Raw genomic sequence first — 23,433 nt, forward strand, 5'->3', positions numbered from 1 at the left:
GTATCTAGGTAGGATTCTGCAATGTCTCTGGCCGAAGTTGCTACTGTGGGGATTCATCCTTGCTGCTCACCTCAGATCGAAAGCCCTCCACCGAGCCATAAATCTCACAAGATGTTCAGGAGGCGGTTTGAACAGAGGTCCTGGATCCGATTCCCAGTTCGGCCCTTCGTTTTTGTCGGATTCTGTCACTGATTGCTAGGCCTCTTTGCACACGCTATCTTGATGACTACATCAGGCTCCTTATGATCTCGTAGCAGCAAGCAATCCGTGTCGAATCGAGTCCCTGGATACTTACTTGTCAGATATGCACGTCCAGCATGTATGTATGTATGTATCACCCAGGAGAGGCAATGGAACGGAAGAAGGATGGGTTCAGAGGCCTAGATCTGATCTGCGGCTGGGCTACAACCAATTCAGGACTGTAACCTACCAGTCAGGAATGGCTAAAAGATCTGGCCGGCTGCTGTCGGGGCCCAACCCGTATGCAGACGTATGAGGGAGAGAAGGGCGCACTGCGGCCGAGAAGAACTGGATAATAACCGAAATGGGAAAAGCTTCAACTTATATCAATCATCAATGATCTTGATGCTGTTGAGGCTCTGCGCGTTGGAATTCATCGCTCCTCCTCCTGCTCGTTCCCTCTCTTCTCATCTCTATCCCCTCCTCTTCCCTCTTCTATGCACTCGTCGAATCTTCGCCACGACCTACAAGCTTAGTTCTACAGACAGAAACAACAGCAGTGCCGCACGCTTTCCTTCTTTCTATCACTCACGCCTTCCCGTCGCTAACTACATACCTACACCAAGAATGCATCCCATAACGTTAAGAAGTAACGCCCGCTGCCATGCAATACGCTTCAAATCCTTCACGCCGACTTCAGAATACTTCCGTTCCACCACCTGACTGGACGCTCGCTTGCCATCTATACGGCCCGCAAATAATTCGCCGGCACACTCTTCACTACCCCCCCCTTCTCAACCTCCGCCCACCCATCCCCGGGATCGTCTTTGATAAGCACGTATCTCTCCCCTTCATTCATGCAATGCTCCGCATCGCTACCGGCCGTGTAATCATACAGCGCCTCCACGTAATTGAGCTTCTTTGCACCGCGCTTCGGCGCTACGGCCGGCCCTTGTTTCTTGGTGACGCTGCCTGAGAAGGAGGACCCGGAGTTGGAGTAGACGGAGACCGGACGTACTGGTAAAGAGGCAAGAATTTCGACGTAAGCGGTAGGGACAAGGCCGGTGTTGAAGCCGGACTTGACCTTGACCCAGCCAGCGTCTGGTGCTCGTTAGTTCTAACTGGATGGAAGTGAAGGGGGAGAGAGTTGGTAAGAGAAAAGGGCAGAAGAAGAGTGGTGGATCATCGGGGAGGAGCTTACCGTCTGGTTCAAGGATCGTGACTTCTTTGCCTTCTGAGATTGTGAGTTCGCCATCACCGTTAGCGTCATAGGCGTACAGCATTTTTCCTCTTTGCTCGTTCGATCCGTTTGTTGGTGCGCTGCCAGGTAGCTCACTGACGTAGCCTGACGGAGGAGGTGCCACTACTCTATTCTTTTTCAAAGTGTTCCCTCTTTCGGAAAAGATTTCTTCCGCTGGTGATCTTGGGCCGCTCCCAGTAACTGATCGGTTTGCACTCGCTGCGTAGCCAGAGCTCAACGAGTTCATGGTATTGGTCCGAGTCATCGAGGGCGGCTCTGAGACGCCCTCCTTCGTGATACCTACTGGGCTCTTGAGCGATGCTGCCCGTTCCTGCCTTTCTGCCTTCAGCTTCTTCCTCTCGTCTTTTGTTTGCTCCCCTGGACATTCCGCTGGAACCTTCATCTCACACTTGCTGTGGCATGTGTAACCACACTCTCGGCAGTCAAAACCCTTTGCTGAAAGCCCCCAAATGCGCTCCCCGCAAAGATCGCAATTCGTCGGGATCTTGAAGGTTTGGGATTTAAAATTGTGACTCTTTGCTCCCACCGTCACGTCTCCCACGGCCAATGTGATAGTCACCGTTTCGACTTCTGCCGTCAATCGCTTGCGATCGACTTGATGGAGATCCTCCTGCATTGACAATAAAGCCTTTACAACTTCGACCTCGTCTCGCTTGTCCTTGCCCTCTCTAATCTCTTGCTTGATCTTCTTCATATTTTCAACTTCGCGCCGCTTCTTGTCGATATCTCTCCTCAGGTCACCTAATTGCGATTTAGATTTTCCTAGCACATTCCGGAGGAACACCTTCGCCGTGTCGTCCACCACCATAGCATCATCGTCATGCCAAATTGGACTTGGCTCAAAGACTTTCTCAGAAGGCTCTTGCCAAGGTCCAGCATTGTGTCTAGCAAACATCATGGAATCTAGAGCAGGCTGGTTTCTTGGAATCTCCTGGGTCAGATGCGCCACGAGATCAGTGCTGCGCTTCAACATGCCACTTTCAAGCTGTGCGGCCAGCGTCCAAATGCTGTTGAGCTTTACCGTCCTCGACTCCGAGAGATCCTGCATGCTGTCCAGCAGGTCCGGCACATACTCATGATAGTACTTCTCCTTCTGCTTGTTCGTAACGTTGATGGCAATCAGGTAGCTGTTCTTGACATTGTGCATGTCGAGAACCTGCTGCTGGTATGCGTTCTGTGCCTTCGTCTTGGAGTAATCGAACGCGGACTCGGCCTTCTTCCGTTTGCTCTCAACTTCTTGACAGGCCGCGTCGTATTTGCTCTTCATTTTCCGCAGATCCGCGTACGTAGCTTCTCTTTCGGCTTCGAGCTTGCCCGCGTATTCCGCGTGGCGCTTTCGCACCTCTTCAAAGCGGGCTTGCACAACACGGAGCGGCTCTGCGACCTTGTTTATCAAGTCGTTCCCATATCCGTCGTGTTCCGCGGCGCGAGACTCGACGGTCGTGAGTTGTGTGGTCCAAGTCGTGAGGGATGCACTGATAGCCAGCCGGCGATGTCAGCAAGTACACATCGCAGGACTGGATGCTTCGCCCTACCTCTCCAACGAGCCGGGGGTCATAGCCGGTGTATTCCCCACACTCAAGCTGCTCGATTTTTGGGACTTCTTCTCATAGTACTTCTTCGCCAGCGCAGTGAGCTTCGCGCTGTACTCCTTCTCAATGGCACTTCTGTCCCGATAGAACTGCTGAATATCGTCGAGCCAGTAGATGCCGTTGGTGACCCATGCGTTCACGGGCTTGAAGGCATCCTAGAATCAAGAACACAACATCAGTCTCAGTCAGGGGAATAAATATCTCGAGGCCGCGTACTTTCAGTTCCAGCCCAAAATTGGGACTGATATCAACATCTGCCATGATTTAGCAACCCGAGCGATGAAGCACCAAATGTAGAATCATGGAATTTGCAATAGAGAGCGAAGGGGCGCATAAGCCGTGGCGATGTGATGGTATTTTGGTTGAAGGGCGCAGCACCCCCACTAAGTACTTTCCATGAAAGAGTATTTCCGCTCTCCGCATGAAGGCTGAATGCGAGCTCGACCTCAGATCCCGGTCGGCTTGCTCCGAAAATCCGCTGCCAAGGGAGGAGCCGGGGCGATTGGCTAGTCGGGTCTTGGCATTCAGGTGATCTGCTTCGTAGGCCCCCACTTTTCATGGCGGGGTGGGCTTTGTGTCCAAATTTCCAATGCTCCGTTGTATTGTTTATCAACGCCACCATCTTCTGGTTGCGCCTGTGTTCACAACCAGCAGTACTCTGAATTTGCCCTTCGGACGAACAGCCAGGTCAGTGAATATCGCTCCCAGAAATGCCAAATTACCAACATTATTCTCTAGATTCGATTCGCTCTCTGACATCATCGCGGCTTTTCCGTCCCGTCCCGTCCTCATCTGCAAACAGCCCGCATTTCACTGCCGATATTTCAAACTACAATAATTTCATCTCAAACTCGAACAACCTACCCGGGATTCATAATGGCCGAAACACCCAAAGCTGCCAGTCTTGAGGACCGCATGGGCGCAAAGCCTCTCGACGCTACCTCTTCGACCACACCCGGCGGACCATCTTGGTCGGATGAGCCCAAACCACCTGCTGCTGTCGGCAAGCCAGAGTCTTCCCTGGGTGACGCTCAACTAGATGGCTCATCACTACCTCACGGTGGCTCGGGTCTGCACGATGCGCAGTATGAAGTCGAGGTGAAGTTGAGCGACATTCAGGGCGACGAAAGTAGTCCACTGTTCTCCGTCAGCACATTTGAGAGTCTAGGAATGTGAGTCGTTGAGGATTCCATCCCTATTTGTTCGTTAGCTGATGGGGGATAGCAACGAAGAGATTTTGAAGGGAATTTATTCAATGAACTTCAAAAAGCCCTCTAAGATTCAGGAGAAAGCCCTCCCTCTGCTACTCATGGATCCTCCGATGAATATGATCGCTCAATCACAATCAGGAACGGGCAAGACCGCTGCTTTCATCATCACAATCCTCTCTAGATTAGACTATTCCAAACCCCATCAACCGCAAGCTTTGTGCCTTGCGCCCAGTCGTGAGCTTGCGCGTCAGATTGAGGGTGTCGTGAGAAGCATTGGTCAATTCGTGACAGGCCTTACTGTTCAAGCCGCAGTTCCTGGCGCTGTGGAGCGGAATACTAGGGTCAGCGCGATGGTTGTTGTGGGTACTCCAGGTACTGCTATGGATCTCATTAAAAGAAGACAATTCGATGTCTCCAATATGAAAGTCCTTTGCTTGGATGAAGCAGATAACATGCTGGACCAGCAAGGACTTGGCGATCAGTGTCTCCGTGTTAAATCGTATGTTTGGAGAGTTTTTCTTATAGTAGGCTTCAACTGACGTCGTGCAGAATGATGCCCAAGATCGACCAAATCCTCCTCTTCTCCGCGACCTTCCCCGACGAAGTCATGACATACGCGCAACAATTCAGCCCTAGAGCGCACGAAATAAAGCTAAAGCGTGATGAGCTCACGGTTGGAGGCATAAAGCAGATGTATATGGACTGCCCATCCGACGAAGGAAAGTACGATTGCCTCGCCATGCTCTATGGCCTAATGACTATTGGATCTTCCATCATTTTTGTCAAGGTGAATGATACCTCTCATGATTGTGCGCCTAATAATAACCAATTCGCAGAGAAGAGACACTGCAAACAAGATTTCCGAGCGTTTGATCTCGGAGGGGCACAAAGTCGTTGCTGTTCATAGTGCATTCGACGGCACAGAGCGCGACAACATTCTGCAAAAATTCCGCAGTGGGGAAGCCAAAGTTCTCATTACCACCAATGTTCTCGCCAGAGGTATCGACGTTTCTTCCGTTTCGATGGTGATCAATTACGATATTCCCATGAAGGGTCGTAGTGAGACTGAGCCAGACCCAGAGACCTATCTCCACAGAATTGGTCGCACAGGAAGATTCGGGCGTGTTGGTGTCAGTATCTCATTCGTCTTCGATAGAACCAGTTTCAGCGCACTCGCCTCTATCGCCGAACATTACGGTATTGATCTGATCCAACTGGATCAGGAAGACTGGGACAAGACAGAGCAGGTTGTCAAGGCTGTTATCAAGTCGAGTCGCGCTGGTACCAATCTCCAGATGTGAAGGCAGATGGCAAGGATGAAACCCCTTGGCTTTCGCACCACTAACGTTCCGCAAAAAGCGGGCGTTGCATCGCTTTCGATAGATAGCAGGGGTGGAACAATAACCACTACTCGTGTCTGTTGGGGCGGGGGCCTATTTGCCGACAGGAGTGTCTCAAGAGAACTAGAGCGTTTGTAGTGCTACAGCGGATGCACACACAGATACCACAATTATAGCGAGATTTTTCACGCAGGCCCTCTGGATAGGAAACAGAAAGACAGTACGCCGAGGAAATCGTAATAATCTTTCGAATTTGAGCTTTGGCTAGATGTATTCGGGAGCTCTCCCTGACTGCTGCAGAGAGCTGTAATGTGTTACAGCCATTCCAGGGCTCTACGATCGATGATCGTCGTCTCTGAGCGGTATTAGCATACAAAAAGCCTTTCTACGCAAGAACTTCTGCAGATTAAGCCCCATATCTCGCCTGCATCGCCTGCATCGCCTCGTCTCCGACGGTCAATACTTTCATCGTGCAAAAACTAGAGTCCCACGTGACTCCCTCGCTAACCGCCCATTCTTAAGCGCGCAGACGACACCCAACCATCAGTCGTCCTATTCACACCAAGAATAACTGCAAAGCAACCACCGATACCACGACAGCGCGTAGTTAAATGGATAACTCCTGCAATTGAGACTTTGCTGCCGACGCCACCGGGTAAAAGAGCGGCCATGATGTCAGACGCTGGCCACCTGAGCGGCCCATTGGTGCTCGAAATAGCCCGCTGCAGATGTGTTCTGGGGCGACGGCGATACGACGATGCACGGTGGTGATAGAGGAGAGTTCTCTAATAGTGATGCAAACGTGCTGCAGCGCGTGGTTTGTATCATCTTTTCCTCCTTCAATCTTGTTCTCCCTTCTCGTTGTTTTCCTATCGTACTATTGCGAGATTTGAGCATAGGGATAGTGGGCCAATTCGTTTCTAGCTCCTTACAATTTGCCCTTCATTTTTTTCTGCTGTACGTTTTTGAGACCCGGAATCTAGAATGGGCTGTTGATTGTTTTGCCGTGCTACATCCTCCTTTGTAATTATGTATGAGACGCTGGTCGCCTCTCCTCTAATAATTGGTTCTTTCAGGTCAGTTATATCTCTCCTCTTGGTTGTTATCTTCATGTTCCATACTTTAGGGGGCTGTTTGGCAGAAGCCGGATCTCGGTTGTGATGACGAGAATGAGGGCTTTGCAGAGTTCATGACATTATGTCTCGGCTCTGGGTGTTCAAATACAGCGGTACCTGTCACCGCAGCACACCTCAAAGCAGGACACTATGCCTACCAAGTATGCTGACGATTCTGAATCACAGTGACGAGGATGGCATTGTGCTGGCCACGCCTAGTCCTCCTGATATCCGCATTCTCAACACTCGCCAACGCAGCCTACAACCTCTCATCCGAGCTCGCAAGGCTCATTCCTGCCTGCGCGCAACAATGCTTCGTTTCCTTCTTAGAGTCGAACTTCCCCACCAGCGTGTGCTCGAGCAAGCCGATGCTGGATTGCCTTTGCTCGAGGAATAGCTCGTCTGGGTATACCGTGGGCGAAGGAGCGGTGCAGTGTATTGTCTCGGAGATCAATATTGGGTTATGTAGAGGAGGTGATGCGAAAGGTATGTGTGTGTTTCTTGGAATAGTGAGTTGGAGAATGCTGATTTGTGACAGGTAACATGGTGCACGATGCATATGGTATGTGTTCGGAGCAGCCGAATGCATTGCCAAATACCCATGCAACGATTACGGCGACGTTTTTTATCCACACCTCGACGCCGAGTGTGTTGGTACCTCCATCGCCGGCTACGTTCTCGAGTGTGTCCAGAAGCCCGACGCCTGCAGCAAGCTCGACGACTGTAACAAGCTCGACGGCTGCAACGAGTTTGTCAATCGCAACAAGCTCGTTGGTCTTAACAATTACAAGTGCCAGGACCTCATCAAGTACTTCTTTTGCGACGAGCAGCGTTAAAACTTCTAGTCCAGTGGGCTCCAGCAGAACCAGCATAGCCAGCACATCTAGCACATTTTCATCCATCTCAGTAGCCTCCGAGACGTCTGCTCCACAGCCAGTCCTCACCAAGGACCAGATTGTAGGCATTATCGTGGCTTCCATTCTAGGAGGTGCGCTCGTTGTCGGACTTCTTGTCCTGTTGATCTGCTGCCGAAGACAACGAAACAAGAGATCGCGGGAAAGCGACTTGATTCCGTTCCAGTTGGAGCCCAATCATGTCATAGAAACTAAAAAGCACAAGTACAAGAGTTTCAAAGAGCCAACGGGGAGGATACCGGGAGGAACCAGGAATGGGATAGCAGCTAGAATTCCACCACGCATTCCTCCAAGGGTAGATGCATCGAGTCCAAACATGTTCTCGCGGAGGAGTGTCAGGCCGGATACGATTGGACTTGCGGTCTCACCTGACCAGAATGTTTCGGTGGAAAAGAAACAACGGAGACCCTCGAAACTGCTTCCTGAGAAGCCAACATTGACGCTGAAGGTTCCAAAACATACTGGTTACCAGAACAATGGGTTTTCCTTTAATCAATCTATCATCCAGCCTTCGGTAATCAGTAGGCAGAGCACCGCCACTCAATTCGAAGAAGATTACGATGAGAGTGCCCACACAGCAGTAGCAGCCGATGACTACTGGACCGCGAAACCCACGAACCAAGTCCTGGGCGCGAAGACAGGCAGCTGGCAAACGATCAGGAAAGTCGACCCAGAACATAATACTATCGCCTTGGCTTGGAGACCAGGCCAAAACCCTAACAGTACAACGACCAATCCAGACTACTACATAAGGCCTCTGAGCGTAGGCGGACGTAAAATTGGAAGCTTCCCACAATTAAGGGCACAGGATACGAACACACGACCACATGACCCACAGCAGCTTTTTGTTGCAGAAGAGCCTCGCGGCATAGCGATGTCTTCTCCCCTATACTCGAATTCCGGCTCCGCCAAGAGCGCCGAAGAAAGTGGGAGTAACAATGTTAACAATGCCTTCACTCGTGAGAAAAACCTCTCCTACCAGCCGGGCCCTGACGACCATCAAGATTCAGTCTCACAAAAGCAGCCGCGAGTAGCAGCTACGGAACTTACGCTCTCCCCAGTCGTGGAATCTCCAGCTAGTGGCCGTAGCCCTGTCAGCTATCCCAAGATCCCGCCACCAGGTGGACCACGAATATTAAGCCAAGCAACAATACGCCTAGTCCCTCCGCCAGCACAGCCGGATTTCACAAAAGCACTCGGAGCAGGGAAGCCATGGCGACAGGCAGAGATTGCTGCCCAGGTTGAGAGGGAGAGGTCAATACTCCAGCGGAGCCAGAATCAAGCTCAAGCTCAAGCTCAAGCTGTGCTGCAAAACCCGAGACAAAGACTGGGCCATCAACGTCAGCGATCGGTAGAGGTCAGAGAGGCAGCTGAGCCCTCTCCGGCTGTATTTGCATTCCCTCAACCCCCAGTACCAGCTCTCATCCCAGGACACTCGCAGATAAGTCCTCCACCGGCGATTCCTTCGCCGTATATATCCCGCTCGGCTTCGCGGTCGAGTCTTGTGCCGGCACCTCTGCTCCCATCGCGTTCGCAGTTGCAGAGGGGAGCTAAGAGCCCACCTTCTCCGTCCCAGACTGGACTGCGGACATCAACTGAGTCGCCGCCAGAGAAACCAAATCCTGGGCCTCTTCTGCGATCTACCTCACAGCTAAATCGAGAAGGTTGGAAACAGTCACCAAGCCAAGCCCCAAATGAGCCGAACCAGCAGCGCTACCCAATACCACAAGAGCACCCTTCCACGAATCCCTCACCACCCAGACCCGTCCCAGCACCCTTCATCCGTGCCCATATAACCCATGGCCTACCCCCTCTCCAAACATCCCTCCAACCACAACCCGAAGCACCCAACGAACCCGTCCTAGTTCCAGTGCCGCAATCCACCACCCCTACGACCACCACCTCCCCCTTTTATCCCCTCGCTCTCTCCCACCAAGGTCAAGACGGGCGATCCTCAATACCCCTCCGCCCTATCCCAGAACCACTCACCTCTCACCCCTCCCTAATATTCACTCGCTCTTCCTCGGAAACCTCCACCTCGACTTCCAGTAGCTCCCTCTTACAAAAACGCCTCGGCGCCTCGCGAGCGTCTGCCTTGACCCCTTCCCTCACGCTGAGAAGCGAGGAGGACCACAGAAATCAGATTGCGAAATGGCGGGTGCTGAAGCGTGAAGAGATTGATAACGCTAAGAGTGACGGATGGAAGCCCATGCTAGGGCGGGAAGCCGGCGATGAGACGGCGACTGGGACTGGGACCGGAATGTTTTTGAATCCGAGTCCGAGAGGAGGGTGGGAGTTTGAGAGGATCGAGTTGCCTGTTACACCTGGGTGGGTGCCGAAGCTGACACCGACTAGGAGGGGCGACGAGTTGTTTTTGAATGTGCAATGAGCAGTTGAGCGTTGAGTGCGGCTTTTGGGTTTGGGGCGCATTTTATTGTCAGATCTATTTTCTTTCTTTCTTTCTTTCTTGGCCTATGACTTTATCTGTCAAAGATATGAGACGTGAGAAAGAGCGTTGCAGGTGTTTGAAGATTTTATTTTTGTTCAGCCGGATTCCCCCACCTTCCCTTTTTTGAGCGAAGCTGGCGCTACGAAAAAGAGCGGAAGGGGCAGCAGCATCTGGCGTTGAGGAGTCATTCGTTCATATATATACCTTTTGCTCGCCAAAAATTTGTAAGATGAGGACTAGCACCTACCTAGTTAATGCTTTTGAAATAAAAGGATTAAAATAAAGCAATTCCAACCCCTTGGTCTATCTTTCTTTATCCACCAAAGCACAGAGCCATTAATCCATCCATGCAAGACCGACACGGACGTGGGGAGGGTGCCATTTATTTTGTATGCTATGCCATGTCCCAGGGGCAAAGTAGCATGCCCAAGAAATGGTCTAGGGCTCGCGGGTTACACAGGAAGCGTACTTACTGACTGTTGGGTGATGATGGTGCGGTCGGGCGTGACATGCGTTATTGTTTGTTGTACGGGCTCCTTTCCACCCGCCCCTTTTCCCGGGTCCTTTGAAATAAGCGAGCCTCCGTAGCTACCGTACGGAGTACCGGTAGATACTAGGTATGCACTCAGACAAGAAATGGATAGCTATCACCTGACCATGACCCTGGATGCGCTCAAACGCAACGCTAAACGCTAAACGCTAGATTGTTTATTTGACACAACCGACATCTTGACGTCATGGCGCCCACTAGCTTGGGACAGAAATATACTTTTACTTCTATACGGGCAGATAATCCTCGATTTTGATTCTGAAATTTCATTTATCCCATTCGAATGATGTCATCCCAGAACATGTTTACCGGAGCAAAGAGGAAGGCACTGGCAGCTGCAGTTGCAGACCCGAATATTTGAGTAGGTAAAACTCACACCCCGGCAAGTCTCTTCTCTCTAGTAATTTGACAGATGTATTGGCGTTAAATTTCCCGAACAGGGAATGTTTGAGAAGAATTGTATTAACAGCTCCTCGATCTTTGCCGTCCTTTATGAAAGTTAGCAGAAAGTCGCTCTGGGCAAGCCATTCAACCTACAATTTCTCCGTGGCTTTGGTGCTTGATGTAAATCAATATTCATTAGTGTGATCAATCAAGAGTTCAACTCACAGCCGTTTCCTGCATTCCAATCAGTCAGAAAGCTGTCATGCTTCATGGAACTGGAAAGGAGCACTTACAGTCTGGCATCTTTGACCTGGGCATCTTTTTGGGCTTCTTGATGAGCAGACTTAGCAATCTGTTGAATAAAATAACGAACATCACTAACTTTGCGTTTGATTCCCCGTTAATCTCTCGGGTTTCTAAAATCAGAATCGTCAGCAGCTGTAAAATGGGCGGCAGTGGCTTCCGACATACGTTCGGATATCCCTCCATCCGGCAAGGGAGAGGGAATAAGAGGGATAGCAAAGAGGGTGATGGGAGCGTGAAGTGTGGAGGTTGAGTTGCGAAGTGTGAGTTATACAGCATCATGAGTTGAAGTTGTGATGTGTGAGGAGAAGGAAGTGTAAAGTGAAAAGTACGAGGTGAAGTATAATATAGGATACAAGGTGGGGAATTAACGTAACGTTTGACGTGACGTTTGACGTGACGTTTGACGTGACGTTTAAAAGGTAAGTTGCGTTGCGCGAAATGGAAAGAGGGATGGGAAAGGCGCTCCCCGCAGACATACCTCTGGGATGTGATACCGAGCGGATGCCCACCTATCATTTCATTGCGCACACTTCTGCCTTCGACTTCAAGTCATAGTCGGAATGAGCAAATGCAGAAATACAACCAATCGATCCACCTTCTCCGATCTAATGTGCAACATAGACGAGAAGTACCTAACAATGGGAGAGATTGGAGCGATGTCAGGTCTTGATCAAATCTAGAGTAGATAGAGCCTCTATATCAGAGGAGTATGGAATGATATATCCATTGCATACAGGAAATGGGGGGTTGATGTAGCCTGGACGCTAGACCCACAACGATGCTCTCGAACACCTACCTTATCCAAAAGTTTCAGTCAATGTTATTGCTCCGAAGAAGAGCGAAAATAGATCTGAAGCCAGGCTCACCTCACCTGATACATCGATGCAAACTTTTTGACAGTACAAGCCTATAGCTTGAACATTCGATTTTCAGGAGCTCTCATTATTTCGCGTCGCTGTGGCCGATACGCATTCCACCTGGTACCCCGCCTGGCTGTCTCCTCTTCATCAGAATCATATTATACAGAGTATCTCCTCGCTCTATCCCAAGATGCCGGATCCAATCGAGCTGGTGTCGTCGGTATATAGCAGGGCCAAAAGCTATGGATTCGCCTGCTAGCTCGACTGCTTCATCGGCTCAGAGTAAAAAAAAAAAAAAAAAAAAAAAAAAAAAAAAAAAGCTTTTATACGGCTGCAAGATAAGCATGGCATTCAGACATAGTCTGGAGCCACAGGAGTGTGCTCGGGGCGAGTTCTTTGATGGGTGAGATTTTTGGCTCGACTGCTGAGTCGTAGAATGGTGGCTCTTTGATGGGTGGGCTTTTAGACTCGGCTGCGGAAGCGTTGATGGATCTTTAATTTTGCGTGGTGCGTAGATATAGGAAGGATAGACGAAGTTTTGCAAAGGGGCCCGGAGCCTGCTTTATAGGCGTGCCCAGGCCCTACCTATCTAGTGGCCGGTGGACCTATCTCGCTGATCATATGACATCCTACGTAACTAGGCCGACCTATTTGCTGAGAAGGTGATAATCCATATACCGTCTGAAAAGGTAAACGCTTGTCGGTCAATGTATCATCGAGCTAATAAGTCCAAGACTATGGAATAGTGCCTCGACGGCGGCTGAGATTTTGCACCAGGTTCTACCCCGGACAGAGACTTGGACTAAATTCTTGAAGCCACGTTATGTAATGCTGGTAGAGAGGTGTTTACATATAAGCTCAGATTTTACTCTCTGACAATAGATTATGCCCTTTCAAATGACCAAAGAGGGCTTGAATGTTGTGGTTCTGCAAAATTTAGCTGAATTCAATTATAAAATCGCAAATGTTGCAAGCCGAGTACATTGAGCAACGCTAAACTTCTCTTAGTTGGCATACTTTTGTTACTATCTGTAGATCAGGTTGTCAGTCAGCAGCTGTCATAAACAGGCTATGACAGTCATTTACCAGCTCTAGCGCCATGAGATAGGCGAGAAGGTGAATGGCGGAAACTTAGCTTCAAGTGGTGTGATTAACTAACGCAAGACTCTTGTCAGCTTTAGATCTTTTGCAAAGCAGACCTCTTAGTGCAGTCAGTATATCTCGAGGCCTAGTAACTCCTACCCTCCCTCGTGGATATCGGTTTTGCGGAATGCTTACACGGCCAGGCCCCTGCGTCTCTTCAGAGCCGGACTTACATTGGTCGTCTTGTTTTCAGATAGCAAAACGCGAGGAAGATCAGGCACTCCTTGGAAAGAAAGTCTGGAGAGGCATTCAGATGCCTCTCCAGAGAGTGCTTGGTATGGCCTTTGTTTGCTGAATTACTCGTTACTACAGCCCCGGATAAGTTTCCACCCTTCCATCTGACTTTTGAATTTGTATAAGCATGTTATATATTAAAATGTTATATTTCCTTCAAAAATTACCTGCAATTGGCAATTGCATAAAAGCGCGAATATCACGTGTCGTCGGCCTTATGTATCCCCGTGATCCGTGCGACTAAAGGCATCGCATCTTCATAGGTAATCAAAGACCGAACGCGACTCGACTCGAGATCACCTCTTTTGATATTGCGCAATACTCCACTCCGCCTTGGTGAGCCCGATGGCCCGTCGCCCTAGTGGTTCTTCACGGACTATCAATCTTGGTGTCTGAATCCCTTTCAATAATGCCGATATCTCTTGCGCCGACCGCCGACCCAGAGGAAAGTTCTTTCGATCACGTGCTACTACTAGGTAAGTCAAGCCAGCTATGGCTATGAGGATGAAGATGAAGATAAAGATGGAGGTGGAGATGGACATGCTGGAACACTCGCCGCCGCTCTCCCCGCGCTCAGGCCCAGCAGTCCGTCGGTCCCCCCTCCCCGCGTACCTGCCTACCTCGTACCCGACCCCCGAATTCGAGCCGCGCAAGTCACGAGACGAGGACCAATACGATCGAATTGATACCGTCAACGACCAGCAAAAGCGCCTCTTCCACGACCCACGAGCCCGAGCCCTGCTGAAGACCTACCAGACGGCCGGAGAAGTGTACCCTCGCACCTTTTTTGCCCGCTTGGCCAAACATGGGAAGCATATTCTGGAGTTTGGACAACCGGCCCAAACGAGCGAGAATTATCACGAGGCCGATTTCATCGCCCTGAATCTCGTCGAGCTGGACTGGTGGCTGCGGAATGGTTCAGGTGACAAGGTGGTCCTCTTGAGAGACCGGCCGTGGGCGACCAATCGTCCCGCAACGACCTCGTCTGGTATGCTGCACGAAGCCGCCTTCATCGACCCGGAAATGCACCTCGATGTCCAGGATCTGGGACAGAAATACTCTTCTACCTCCCCTTCGGTGACCTCGGTCAGACTCCAGGAGGCCATACTGCGGATGCAAGATCGTGTATCTGCTCCCATCAACCTACTAAACATCGAATGCAAGGATGAGTAAGTCAGTCGTTTCTTCTCGGCCCTGGGCTTTCTATCTATTCGGCACAGGCTTCAACAGCGCATCTACTAAAACAAACATGTCGCAGCCTTTTGATCCCGCCGCCACTCTACGCACACTGCAAGGAGCTCATCAATGCTACCCGCTACGCCTCATCCCAAGCTGCACGTCAAGTGGGCCAGATGACCGATCTCGGCAAGAAGGTCGTAGATACCGTCCACAGGCACGCGGTCGATATCCAGTCCTGTATCAAATTCCAGATCAACGGTCAAGCTGGCGCCATCTCATCCTGGCACATGGACAACATGGGAGTCTCAACCTGGGTCACGCTGGAACCAAACGCCGAGCCCATGTACGATCCCGAGGAGTCTCTGAGGAAGGAAGACACTTTCTTTTCGACAAAACAAGACGAGAGCGTTCTGAAGCTGTGGGCGATTATTTCCACGCGTACCCCGGAGGATGAAGCTGCCGCCAGGAAGGCTTTCCTCAAGGAGGGAGAGGATTGGAACCCGCCGCCAGAGTGGATCAAGGTTCTTGCCTTGACCAGATACGATACGCTGATTATGCCACCCGGCACGATCCACGCTCCGATCACCGTGACCGATTGCTTGTTTCGGGGAGGGATGGCGATACAAAAGCGGTTCCTGAAGACTTCCCTCGTCTATGTACGTACACCCTGTTGCGTGAATTTCCAACACCCTGTAGCCGGAACACATGTTGCAGTCAGGTTTCCAAAACCACTTTGTCAAACAGCGAAAAAAAAAAAGTATATAAATATATACATGGCTAACTCCCGACAGTGGAAATCCTGCACGGATAACCCGCACTGCACCAACGAGAAGATGCCGAAGCAGACCCGGGCCGTGATCGATTACCTCGAGCGCGTAATCATCAACGACCCGCAAGGATGTGGCTTCCTACCAGAAGAAATCGAGAAGTTAAAGGAGGACTGCAAGAAGATTTCGGCCAACGCACTCGCGTGCCGTTGCCAAGGAGGCTGTACGAGAGGCACATGCAGTTGTTTGGTATACGGGCAGCGATGCGCGGCGGGCTGTCACAAGGGCAAGGAGTGTCAGAATCCATGCGGGTGGCGGTAGAAGCTAAGCTAAGCCAAGCCTCTCCCTCTCTCTCTTTCATTTCCACGGTCGGCGGAGTTTAGGAGTCAATTCTGGTGGTTTTTAAAGGCAGGCAGGCACATATGGGGCTTAGATGAGCGGTGTGGTGTAGATAGCGTAGAATATGACTGACGGGGTTTGTTGCAGTCATCGACATAAGGGCTGGGGAGATATGAATCGATGGGACTGGTATCGTTCAAGGTTGTCGCCGGAGTAGTGGCACGTGTATGTATTCTTGCAGAAATTCGATTCTGATTCCTTGTCGGAATCGTTAACGTTGAATCTGGGATTTTTTTCTAAAAAAAATAAAATCTTCTCCCCGCATGTAGTAGATAGGTACAGTACGGGTATGTATAACAGGTATGCGCCTGCTTTCTTAAAGCGAGGATTTCTTGACTCTTCTATTTCTCCCCTTCTACAAACTAATCAACAATATATACCAAATACAAATGTGAAAGATAAATACCCGCATAAATACAGACAGACTACTCTGACTCGCTACGCATACTTATACGTACCCGTATCATATCATATTTATATGTGGAGAGAAAGCTTAGTTTAGGTGAGAGATGGAGATTTTTGTGGAGAGATGGATTGGATTGGATTGGCTGCTTGACTGGATGCATCGGGAAGGAGCGCGTGGTTACATCATCACATCAGATCAACCTGTAAAATTTGAGATGGAAAATTGTAGATATCGAATACGTTTTCGAAGGGGCAAGCGAAGAATAATAGAAAAGACAAGATAGAGGCCATGAGAGGCTAGTCCGTTTTTCTTTTTCTTCTTCCTTTTTGAATTTTTTTTTTAATGTATTTTTTTTTATAGATAGAAGTACTTGGAACGCTATACTTTGTTGTATGTGAGCATCTGTATTGTATTGTATTGTGTTGTAACTTATTGTATAGCAAGTGACAATTTCTCGGATTTCCGTACACACAGCAGCAAGCCGGCCGAGCTTCTCCCGCGCAGAAATATCTTCACCCACTTGATGTAAACAAATTCCATGGCCGTCTTATATCAAGCTTGAGAGAGAAGTTGCGGTGGCTCAGCGGGCACACAGCTAGCCTGTCAGAGTCACACCTCCTCTCTCGTAAGCTTGATCGTAGATTCGTCAATTATCGAAAAACCTATTCAATTAGGTTTGTAAACTGGAACCTCATGATAGTATATGAGCTTCCAGTTGAGTTTTGCAATTTTATAATTTTTATTTTTTAAAAAAAATTTTAAATTTAAATTTTTTTTTTGCCCCTGCTCCCCACCCGGGCGACGACTGGTGCTCACTTTCCTTTCCCCCAACCAATCTCATCACAAGAATAAAAAAGATCACACTTTTCTTTGCTACGGCTGAGAGTTATCCCCTGCCAGAATCATCATCACCAATCCCCGCCACGAATCAGTATGTATATGAATTCACATACACGCCCAACCTCCGACCGTACGTTTGACAAGAACCAAACCCCTCTCTGACAAATCCCACGCCATCCGAGATCGAATTCAGATCTGAAAGTGACCGCGCAGATCATGGCCCCGTAGAAGGCGTAGTGCTGTAGGTACTGCGCGAGCGAGAGGTCCAGGCTTGGGGTGAAGACGAGGAAGATGTAGATGGCGGTTAGGAGGAAGGCGGGGACCGAGTCTGGGTTTGGGGCTCTTGTCAGCTAAGTGATTATATGAGAAACCCTATCGATCTATCTCTATCTCTCCTATCCCGCGCAAGATAGGTACATGCAAGAAGGAGAGAGAGAGAGAGAGAGAGTAAGGCGTCCTCTTGCAGAGCTTCGAAGTAGGGTGGTGTTTTGATGACGTAGGTAGATGTGTATCGGATATAATATGTTTCAGATAATGGTATGGTATGTACGTACACTGCGAGTAGGAGGACGCGCTCGAGGCTACGATGGCGGCTGCGAGGAGCGCGATGGGGAGGATCTGGATGACTGGGTTTTTTTTAATTCGTTCATTTAGCTGATTATTCATTGGGAACGGCTGCCATCGGGCAATTGTTGGTTTGAGAGGATGGGGGGATTACTTATACTCACTGCCAGAAATATCATCCTGTATATCATCGGGGATCGCAAAGGCGCCGCTCATAGTGCTGGTATTGATCCAAGAATATAAATCGACTCTGCTCGGCTTGATTTTGTCGAGGTATCTTTATTTTGTTCTTACTGTTTCTTCTGTGGGTGGAGATTGATCGAGCAGTTGAGTGTCTGCTTACTTGCTTGTTCTGCGAAGACGGTCGTTCGGTTCTTCGGGGTCAGAGTGAGAATCAGAAGCAGAGCTGCTGTTGTAATTTTCGAAAGAGTTTCTTGGATCCGAACTGAGCTGAGCTGGGCTGTTATCGAATAGGAAGGACGAGGAGGCGGAAGAGCGGAGGTGCAGTGAGCTCGCTTAATTCAGCTAGCGCGGAGAAATACCGTGAAGGTTGGAGAGAGAGATTCTTGACTTAATTGCTCAGAGTCAGATTCGGTCTTAAAATGGCAATAGTGAATACTAGGTGTTTGACCTTGGGTTGGACTCGTTATCTAGGGCTGGTGGTTGTTGCCTGGTTTTTGAGATAGATACGTTGGAGGGAGTGACTCTTGCTGGGTTGGTCTTGGCGCATTTGTTGTTTACATGGAAAAACTGTGTCTGTGTTGACTGGGTAACGGCATTAGGAAACAACAGGTTTTATCGTGGGAGAATATTTCTGAATTTGAAAATTGAAGCAGTGGTCGCTTCCGAGGGCATGAAAGGGCAGGTTCATCAAAGGTGAGTTTCAGGTTTGGTCTATGAAAGGTGCCGATATTCTTGCATTGGCGAAGCAAGAGACATTCTGCAGGAGGATTGAAAGATCTCAAACCTCCCAGATTCTTTTTTCCAAGCCTCCAAACTGACACATCCTTCACAATCCATTCCCGTTACTCAAGTAGAGCCCGCAACCCGGTATCCCAGAGACCTCAAAGGCAGAATCTCAAGCATTCCACCACTTCTACAACGCGTACCCTCTCCTCCCTGTCTGAATTCCCCCCGTCCATCTTCGCAGAGTATTCCAGAAGTCTAGGACTTTAAGACCTCGGCGTAAGTAGGAACACGCTCTTCCTCCCTAGCGGCAGGTGAGCGTGAAAGCGGAACAGACGCCGGGCGTCGATATCCCGGGCGTCGATATCCCTGGCGACGAACAAGTTTGTAATGTCGAGCGAATTTTCGTTGGTAGTTTCCGTGGTTGTAGTGAACGAGAGCAGCGAAGGCCAAGCCGCAAACGACATCACCGAGGAGCATCATATAGGGTGCGTCGGCGTTCTCAATCCCAGTGTGGAAATAATCATACCCGTAGAGGAAGTAGAGGCCGATCATGGTGCCGAGGAGAGGTACTAGAGAAATGTCAACGCCTGTGGGATGTAGGTTTAGTCGGGCAGGGGAGCCTCGAGAGGGGTGTACCGTAAGGGCTGCTTCCGTAGAAAAGAAGCATGATACCAAGGACCGCATAGTAGATGGGCATCAGACGGTGGAGGAGGTCGGCGAGACTGATCAGATGGACGATGAGTGACATCATGACCGGGTTGGCTGTTATCAGGATCGAGATTGATATTGTTGGTTGTTGTCGAGATTGAGGTTGATGTGAAGTTCGAGGAAAGGAATACCGGTAGATTGTTGGTGAAGCTGCTCTAGTGCGCTAGCGAGTTAGCACCCTCGTGACCTCCAGTCTTCCCTGCATTGAACTCTTTATTCACATCCCAATTTAGGAGCAAACAAGTGTTTTTTTTTTTTTTTTTTTTTTTTTTTTTTTTTTTTTTGGCAACAACTCGCATTAGGATCGGTTGGTGTTTCAAAAGTAGCAGCAAAAGGAGCTCCCCGCTTTTGTATTCAGATTGGCTTCAGGTACAAGACTTGGACCACTTACACTAGGCTATCCTCGACCTTCCTATGTCTTAGAAATGGGGCCCGGAGACAGGCCCAAGTCTTTGATCCCAGGTGACTGCAACATAAAGACACACTTTATTCAATATAGTAGGCAGGCCATCAGTCGTACGTTCCATTCAATACTCCCCGCTACAATTCTCTCAAGTCTCCTGTGAAGATGTATAGCTAGAGGCCTAATATAGCTAAAACATATGGATTCACATCAGCTTTGTTATCAAAGTCATGGATATCATCATCTCTGTTGGTATTACAAGGGGAGGGGGCTTGCAACTGAATACGTATTCTTAAATATAGTCAGATTTTGCATGCTTCTAACAATGAGGAAAAGCGAGCCATATAAATGATTCTCGCTGAGCTACAAACGGGAATCTATGTTGTCTGACCTTAGGAGGTCATTTGTATAGCGGCCTGATTGCCAGAACGTTTGCGCAACGCCCCTTGTGGCTGATAGGCGTTTGATCGCAATACCAGTGTTTTTATAAGTCAGGCTTCGATCAAGTTCCAAAAGCAATCAAGATTTACAGACATTCGAACAGATTGCTTGCTTGGTTGTATCTTTGCCTGCCGAATTTTTTTTGGACACCAATAATAACACCAACAACCCAAGAAATGAGAGCTCTAAAATGATTGATTGGAGGTAGGGGAATAATTTAATTTGCATGTGTTACAGTCGGGGAAGAAGAAGAAGAAGAAGAAGAAGAAGAAGAAGAGGGAGCCTAAGCCGAAGCCGAATTCACAAAAACGAAATCGAACATAAAATAGAATAGAAACTAGACAGATGGGCCATATCCTCCTGTCCCTGGTGCCCAAGATTTAAGGGGTAGAAAGGGTGATTAAATTCTTGTTATGTGGTAGATAACAGGGTTTTAAAGTGTAAAGTTGATGGTCGCACTATTGGTCTTTCTTTTGGGTTGGGTCTTTTGGGAAGGAGCCATCTATGCCAAGGCTCGCTTGTGAGGACTTTGGTAGAAAAGAGAGAGAGAGAAAGAGAGATAGCAAAGAAATAATAGTGGGACTTGACGTCAGATAATATAAGGAGATAATAGTGGAGAGCAAGATGGTTGTTATTCTTCGAAGCTCAGAGCAAGCGTGAGGCTGCTATATACTTCTATTGGTGGTCTGTGCCACTTATAGTAGCTTAGTAGCTTAAGGCCACCACAAGTCCCTTACCCAATAGTTCTCGCCCCGAGAACTTCAGACTCTTATTCAAACCTTTGATTTATCTCTTCAGCTTTCTCAGCTATTCCACCTTTCTTTTCGTCTCCGTATCTCTCACAACTGAACCTTCCGAAACTAACTCGCCGATACCTCTATCAACTAATCCTTAGCCTCGTTCAAGCTGTACACTAGCAAGGTAAACCTCGAGCGTATGCAACAACGCATATGGAGCTTCTAAACAGCTGTCCGTAGTGATAAATAGGCTTAGCTTAGCCAAATCGGAAACCTTCATTCGAATCCTTCGTAATCGATCGATATCGGTATCCGTAGCAACTAAACTCTAACCCCGTTCAAGCTGTACACCAGCAAGGTAAACCTCTAGCGTATGCAACGCATGTGGAGCCTCTAGGCAGCTATCCGTAGTCCTAAACAAGACCCGACCACTCGTATCGTTCCCTTTTGATTGTATGTGTTGTGTTGTATCGTGAAAACGTCGAGAATCATCGAATAGACCGTGTAAACCTTCGAATTTGAATGAACCGATAACGTCGATTCGTTATAGAGTCTTGAATTGGTGTGAGAAAGAGGTCGAGGTAGAGATCGACCGATGAAAAGAGGAGATGTCGATAAAGAGGAGGGTAATAGAATAGTCGATTCCGTGGTCCCGAGCAGGCTGCGAACAAGCTGGGTCTGGGTTCGATCAATATTTCATCGCCTTGATTGCGAATCGAAAGAAAGAAATTTGCAGTCGAGCTCCTCTGCGTATGGTCACCAGATAATATAAGGAGATAATAGTAGAGAGCAAGATGGTTGTTATTCTTCGAAGCTCGGAGCAAGCGTGAGGCTGCTATATACCTCTCTTGGTGGTCTGTGCCACCTATAGTAGCCTAGTAGCTTAAGGCCACCACAACGTCGCAACTTTAAGGGCGCTTTCCTGAAGTGGGCGAAACAATTATGTCCCGCGAAACAATTGTATCCCGCGTCGCTTATAAAATAAAAAAGAAATCAAATATGTCTTTTAATCAACTTATTAATTATATAACTTAATATATATGTATATATATTATTATTAGATTTAATTAAGCCGACTTTTTGGGTGTGATATTGCGTATCTTTTAAATTAAGTCTAAAAAAAGCTGTACGTTACAGCTGTAGCGAGTCCGATTTGCTTTTCTCAACTTTTTATTCAAGCTTTATTTATCTTTAAGTATTATTGCTATTAAAAGTAATAATGATATCATATTAATTGCTTACAGTTTTTGTCGTTATCGCTAATTTAAATATAAGTCAACAGATTTTATTTAATTCGAAAGCGTTTTTTATTTATGAAGACTTAAGAGTCGATCGGATACAAGGTCTATGCGAATTTAGCAAGCTCTTTGTTAAAAAAGAGGTTTTTTAACGCAGCTTCCTCGCTTGCAATTGCGTTTCGAAAAGAAAAGAAAGTAATGATATAAGTCTTTTTTTATAAATTGCTTTTCGCGGTCTTGAATAAAGATTTCTCGTTCGGATAAAATATAAACGCAATCCTTTCGACCTCAGTAAAGAAGAAAGCATTATTTCAATTTTTTATCTAACTCGTTGTTACGGTAGTAATGGCGGTCACGCGGAGGTCACGTAGCTACATGCCTAAGGGTCACACGTTACCTCGTGACCTTGGGCTCCCGTCTTGGCAAGACAGCCTACAAGACCTCTTCTTCTGCACTCATTCTCTTCCTTTCCCTCTTCATCTTTCTTTCTCATTACAGAGCGTACTCTTAGGTAGCAATACAATCATACTGCCTTCGACAGCCGTAACACTCGTCAAGTTGTTATATTGAATCTTAGTATAATCAAAAAGGTTAAAGGAAAGAAAAAAGAAATAATTCGTTAAATTAACCGTTATTGGAAAAAGGAATTCCGTTTCCATTTGTATACAATCGATCGCCAGGTCGGGATTTTTTACAAATTAAAAGCAAGGTAACCGACGATTATTTCTTTATTTTCGAGCATATGCAATTTTGGTTTTTATGTATTCTTTTAATCTATATTAAATTTAAAAGAGACAAATAAGCTATATTCTAGCATTTCAGAAAGCGTATTTAATATCGGGATTTATAAAAGTTTGCTTGCGAATCGTACAAAAATTTCGTACGAACGATATAATAATATATTTAGCTTTAAAGCTTTGAATAATATTTATAATAGAATACTACTAATTACAATTTTAAATACAAAATACTCGACTTTTATTAAAATACAGGGGTCATTATTTAACCAAAAAAAAAATTGTTTTAAAAGGTTATAGTTTCTTTGCAATCTAATATTATCAAAAAATATCGGTACGGGACATGATTGTTTCGCCCACCTTAGCGAAGGGCCTTTAAAGATGCGATGTCAAGTCCTACTATTAAGTAGGCTGGCTGGCTAGCTAGCTAGCTTCTAAGGTTGGTGCTCTGCTGGGGTGGTTAAGTATGAGTGAGGGTTGGTACGGGTGTGGGTATTTGTAGATTTGTATTTATACATTGATATGAGCATATTTGTGTATATGTATATGTATGGATGATCGGCCAT

At 47.9% G+C, this 23,433-nt stretch overlaps 7 protein-coding genes across 7 annotated transcripts; 3 read left to right on the plus strand and 4 right to left on the minus strand.

Annotated features, from left to right (window-relative positions):
* Window positions 1-922: 922 nt before the first annotated feature.
* On the minus strand, window positions 923-3,294 carry L3040_001659 (uncharacterized protein; the record flags this gene model as incomplete). Its single annotated transcript, XM_007294335.1, has 4 exons — window positions 923-1,281; window positions 1,382-2,916; window positions 2,977-3,188; window positions 3,250-3,294. 4 exons carry the CDS (start codon window positions 3,292-3,294, stop codon window positions 923-925), a joined length of 2,151 nt encoding a protein of 716 aa, XP_007294397.1.
* A 615-nt stretch (window positions 3,295-3,909) lies between these two features.
* L3040_001660 (uncharacterized protein) lies at window positions 3,910-5,545 on the plus strand (the record flags this gene model as incomplete). The annotated part of the gene is made up of 4 exons (XM_007294336.1): window positions 3,910-4,205; window positions 4,258-4,743; window positions 4,794-5,031; window positions 5,081-5,545. The coding sequence occupies 4 exons, from the start codon at window positions 3,910-3,912 to the stop codon at window positions 5,543-5,545; spliced, it is 1,485 nt and encodes a 494-aa protein (XP_007294398.1).
* A 1,068-nt stretch (window positions 5,546-6,613) lies between these two features.
* Window positions 6,614-10,002, plus strand: L3040_001661 (uncharacterized protein; the record flags this gene model as incomplete). Its single annotated transcript, XM_066156843.1, has 6 exons — window positions 6,614-6,660; window positions 6,886-7,049; window positions 7,169-7,185; window positions 7,238-7,261; window positions 7,392-7,507; window positions 7,587-10,002. 6 exons carry the CDS (start codon window positions 6,614-6,616, stop codon window positions 10,000-10,002), a joined length of 2,784 nt encoding a protein of 927 aa, XP_066012855.1.
* A 1,007-nt stretch (window positions 10,003-11,009) lies between these two features.
* On the minus strand, window positions 11,010-11,485 carry L3040_001662 (uncharacterized protein; the record flags this gene model as incomplete). Its single annotated transcript, XM_066156845.1, has 6 exons — window positions 11,010-11,100; window positions 11,150-11,170; window positions 11,222-11,230; window positions 11,290-11,326; window positions 11,379-11,412; window positions 11,468-11,485. The coding sequence occupies 6 exons, from the start codon at window positions 11,483-11,485 to the stop codon at window positions 11,010-11,012; spliced, it is 210 nt and encodes a 69-aa protein (XP_066012856.1).
* Window positions 11,486-13,948: 2,463 nt separating this feature from the next.
* L3040_001663 (uncharacterized protein) lies at window positions 13,949-16,000 on the plus strand (the record flags this gene model as incomplete). The annotated part of the gene is made up of 5 exons (XM_007294338.2): window positions 13,949-14,015; window positions 14,117-14,708; window positions 14,798-15,374; window positions 15,510-15,708; window positions 15,972-16,000. 5 exons carry the CDS (start codon window positions 13,949-13,951, stop codon window positions 15,998-16,000), a joined length of 1,464 nt encoding a protein of 487 aa, XP_007294400.2.
* Window positions 16,001-17,163: 1,163 nt separating this feature from the next.
* On the minus strand, window positions 17,164-17,910 carry L3040_001664 (uncharacterized protein; the record flags this gene model as incomplete). Its single annotated transcript, XM_066156846.1, has 4 exons — window positions 17,164-17,183; window positions 17,294-17,458; window positions 17,685-17,756; window positions 17,859-17,910. The coding sequence occupies 4 exons, from the start codon at window positions 17,908-17,910 to the stop codon at window positions 17,164-17,166; spliced, it is 309 nt and encodes a 102-aa protein (XP_066012857.1).
* A 948-nt stretch (window positions 17,911-18,858) lies between these two features.
* L3040_001665 (uncharacterized protein) lies at window positions 18,859-19,354 on the minus strand (the record flags this gene model as incomplete). The annotated part of the gene is made up of 2 exons (XM_007294339.2): window positions 18,859-19,172; window positions 19,240-19,354. 2 exons carry the CDS (start codon window positions 19,352-19,354, stop codon window positions 18,859-18,861), a joined length of 429 nt encoding a protein of 142 aa, XP_007294401.2.
* Between the last annotated feature and the right edge of the window lie 4,079 nt (window positions 19,355-23,433).

Source organism: Drepanopeziza brunnea (assembly GCF_022702325.1).
Source record: "Drepanopeziza brunnea f. sp. 'multigermtubi' strain 214-2 chromosome Unknown ctg2, whole genome shotgun sequence".
Lineage (NCBI taxonomy): Eukaryota > Fungi > Ascomycota > Leotiomycetes > Helotiales > Drepanopezizaceae > Drepanopeziza > Drepanopeziza brunnea.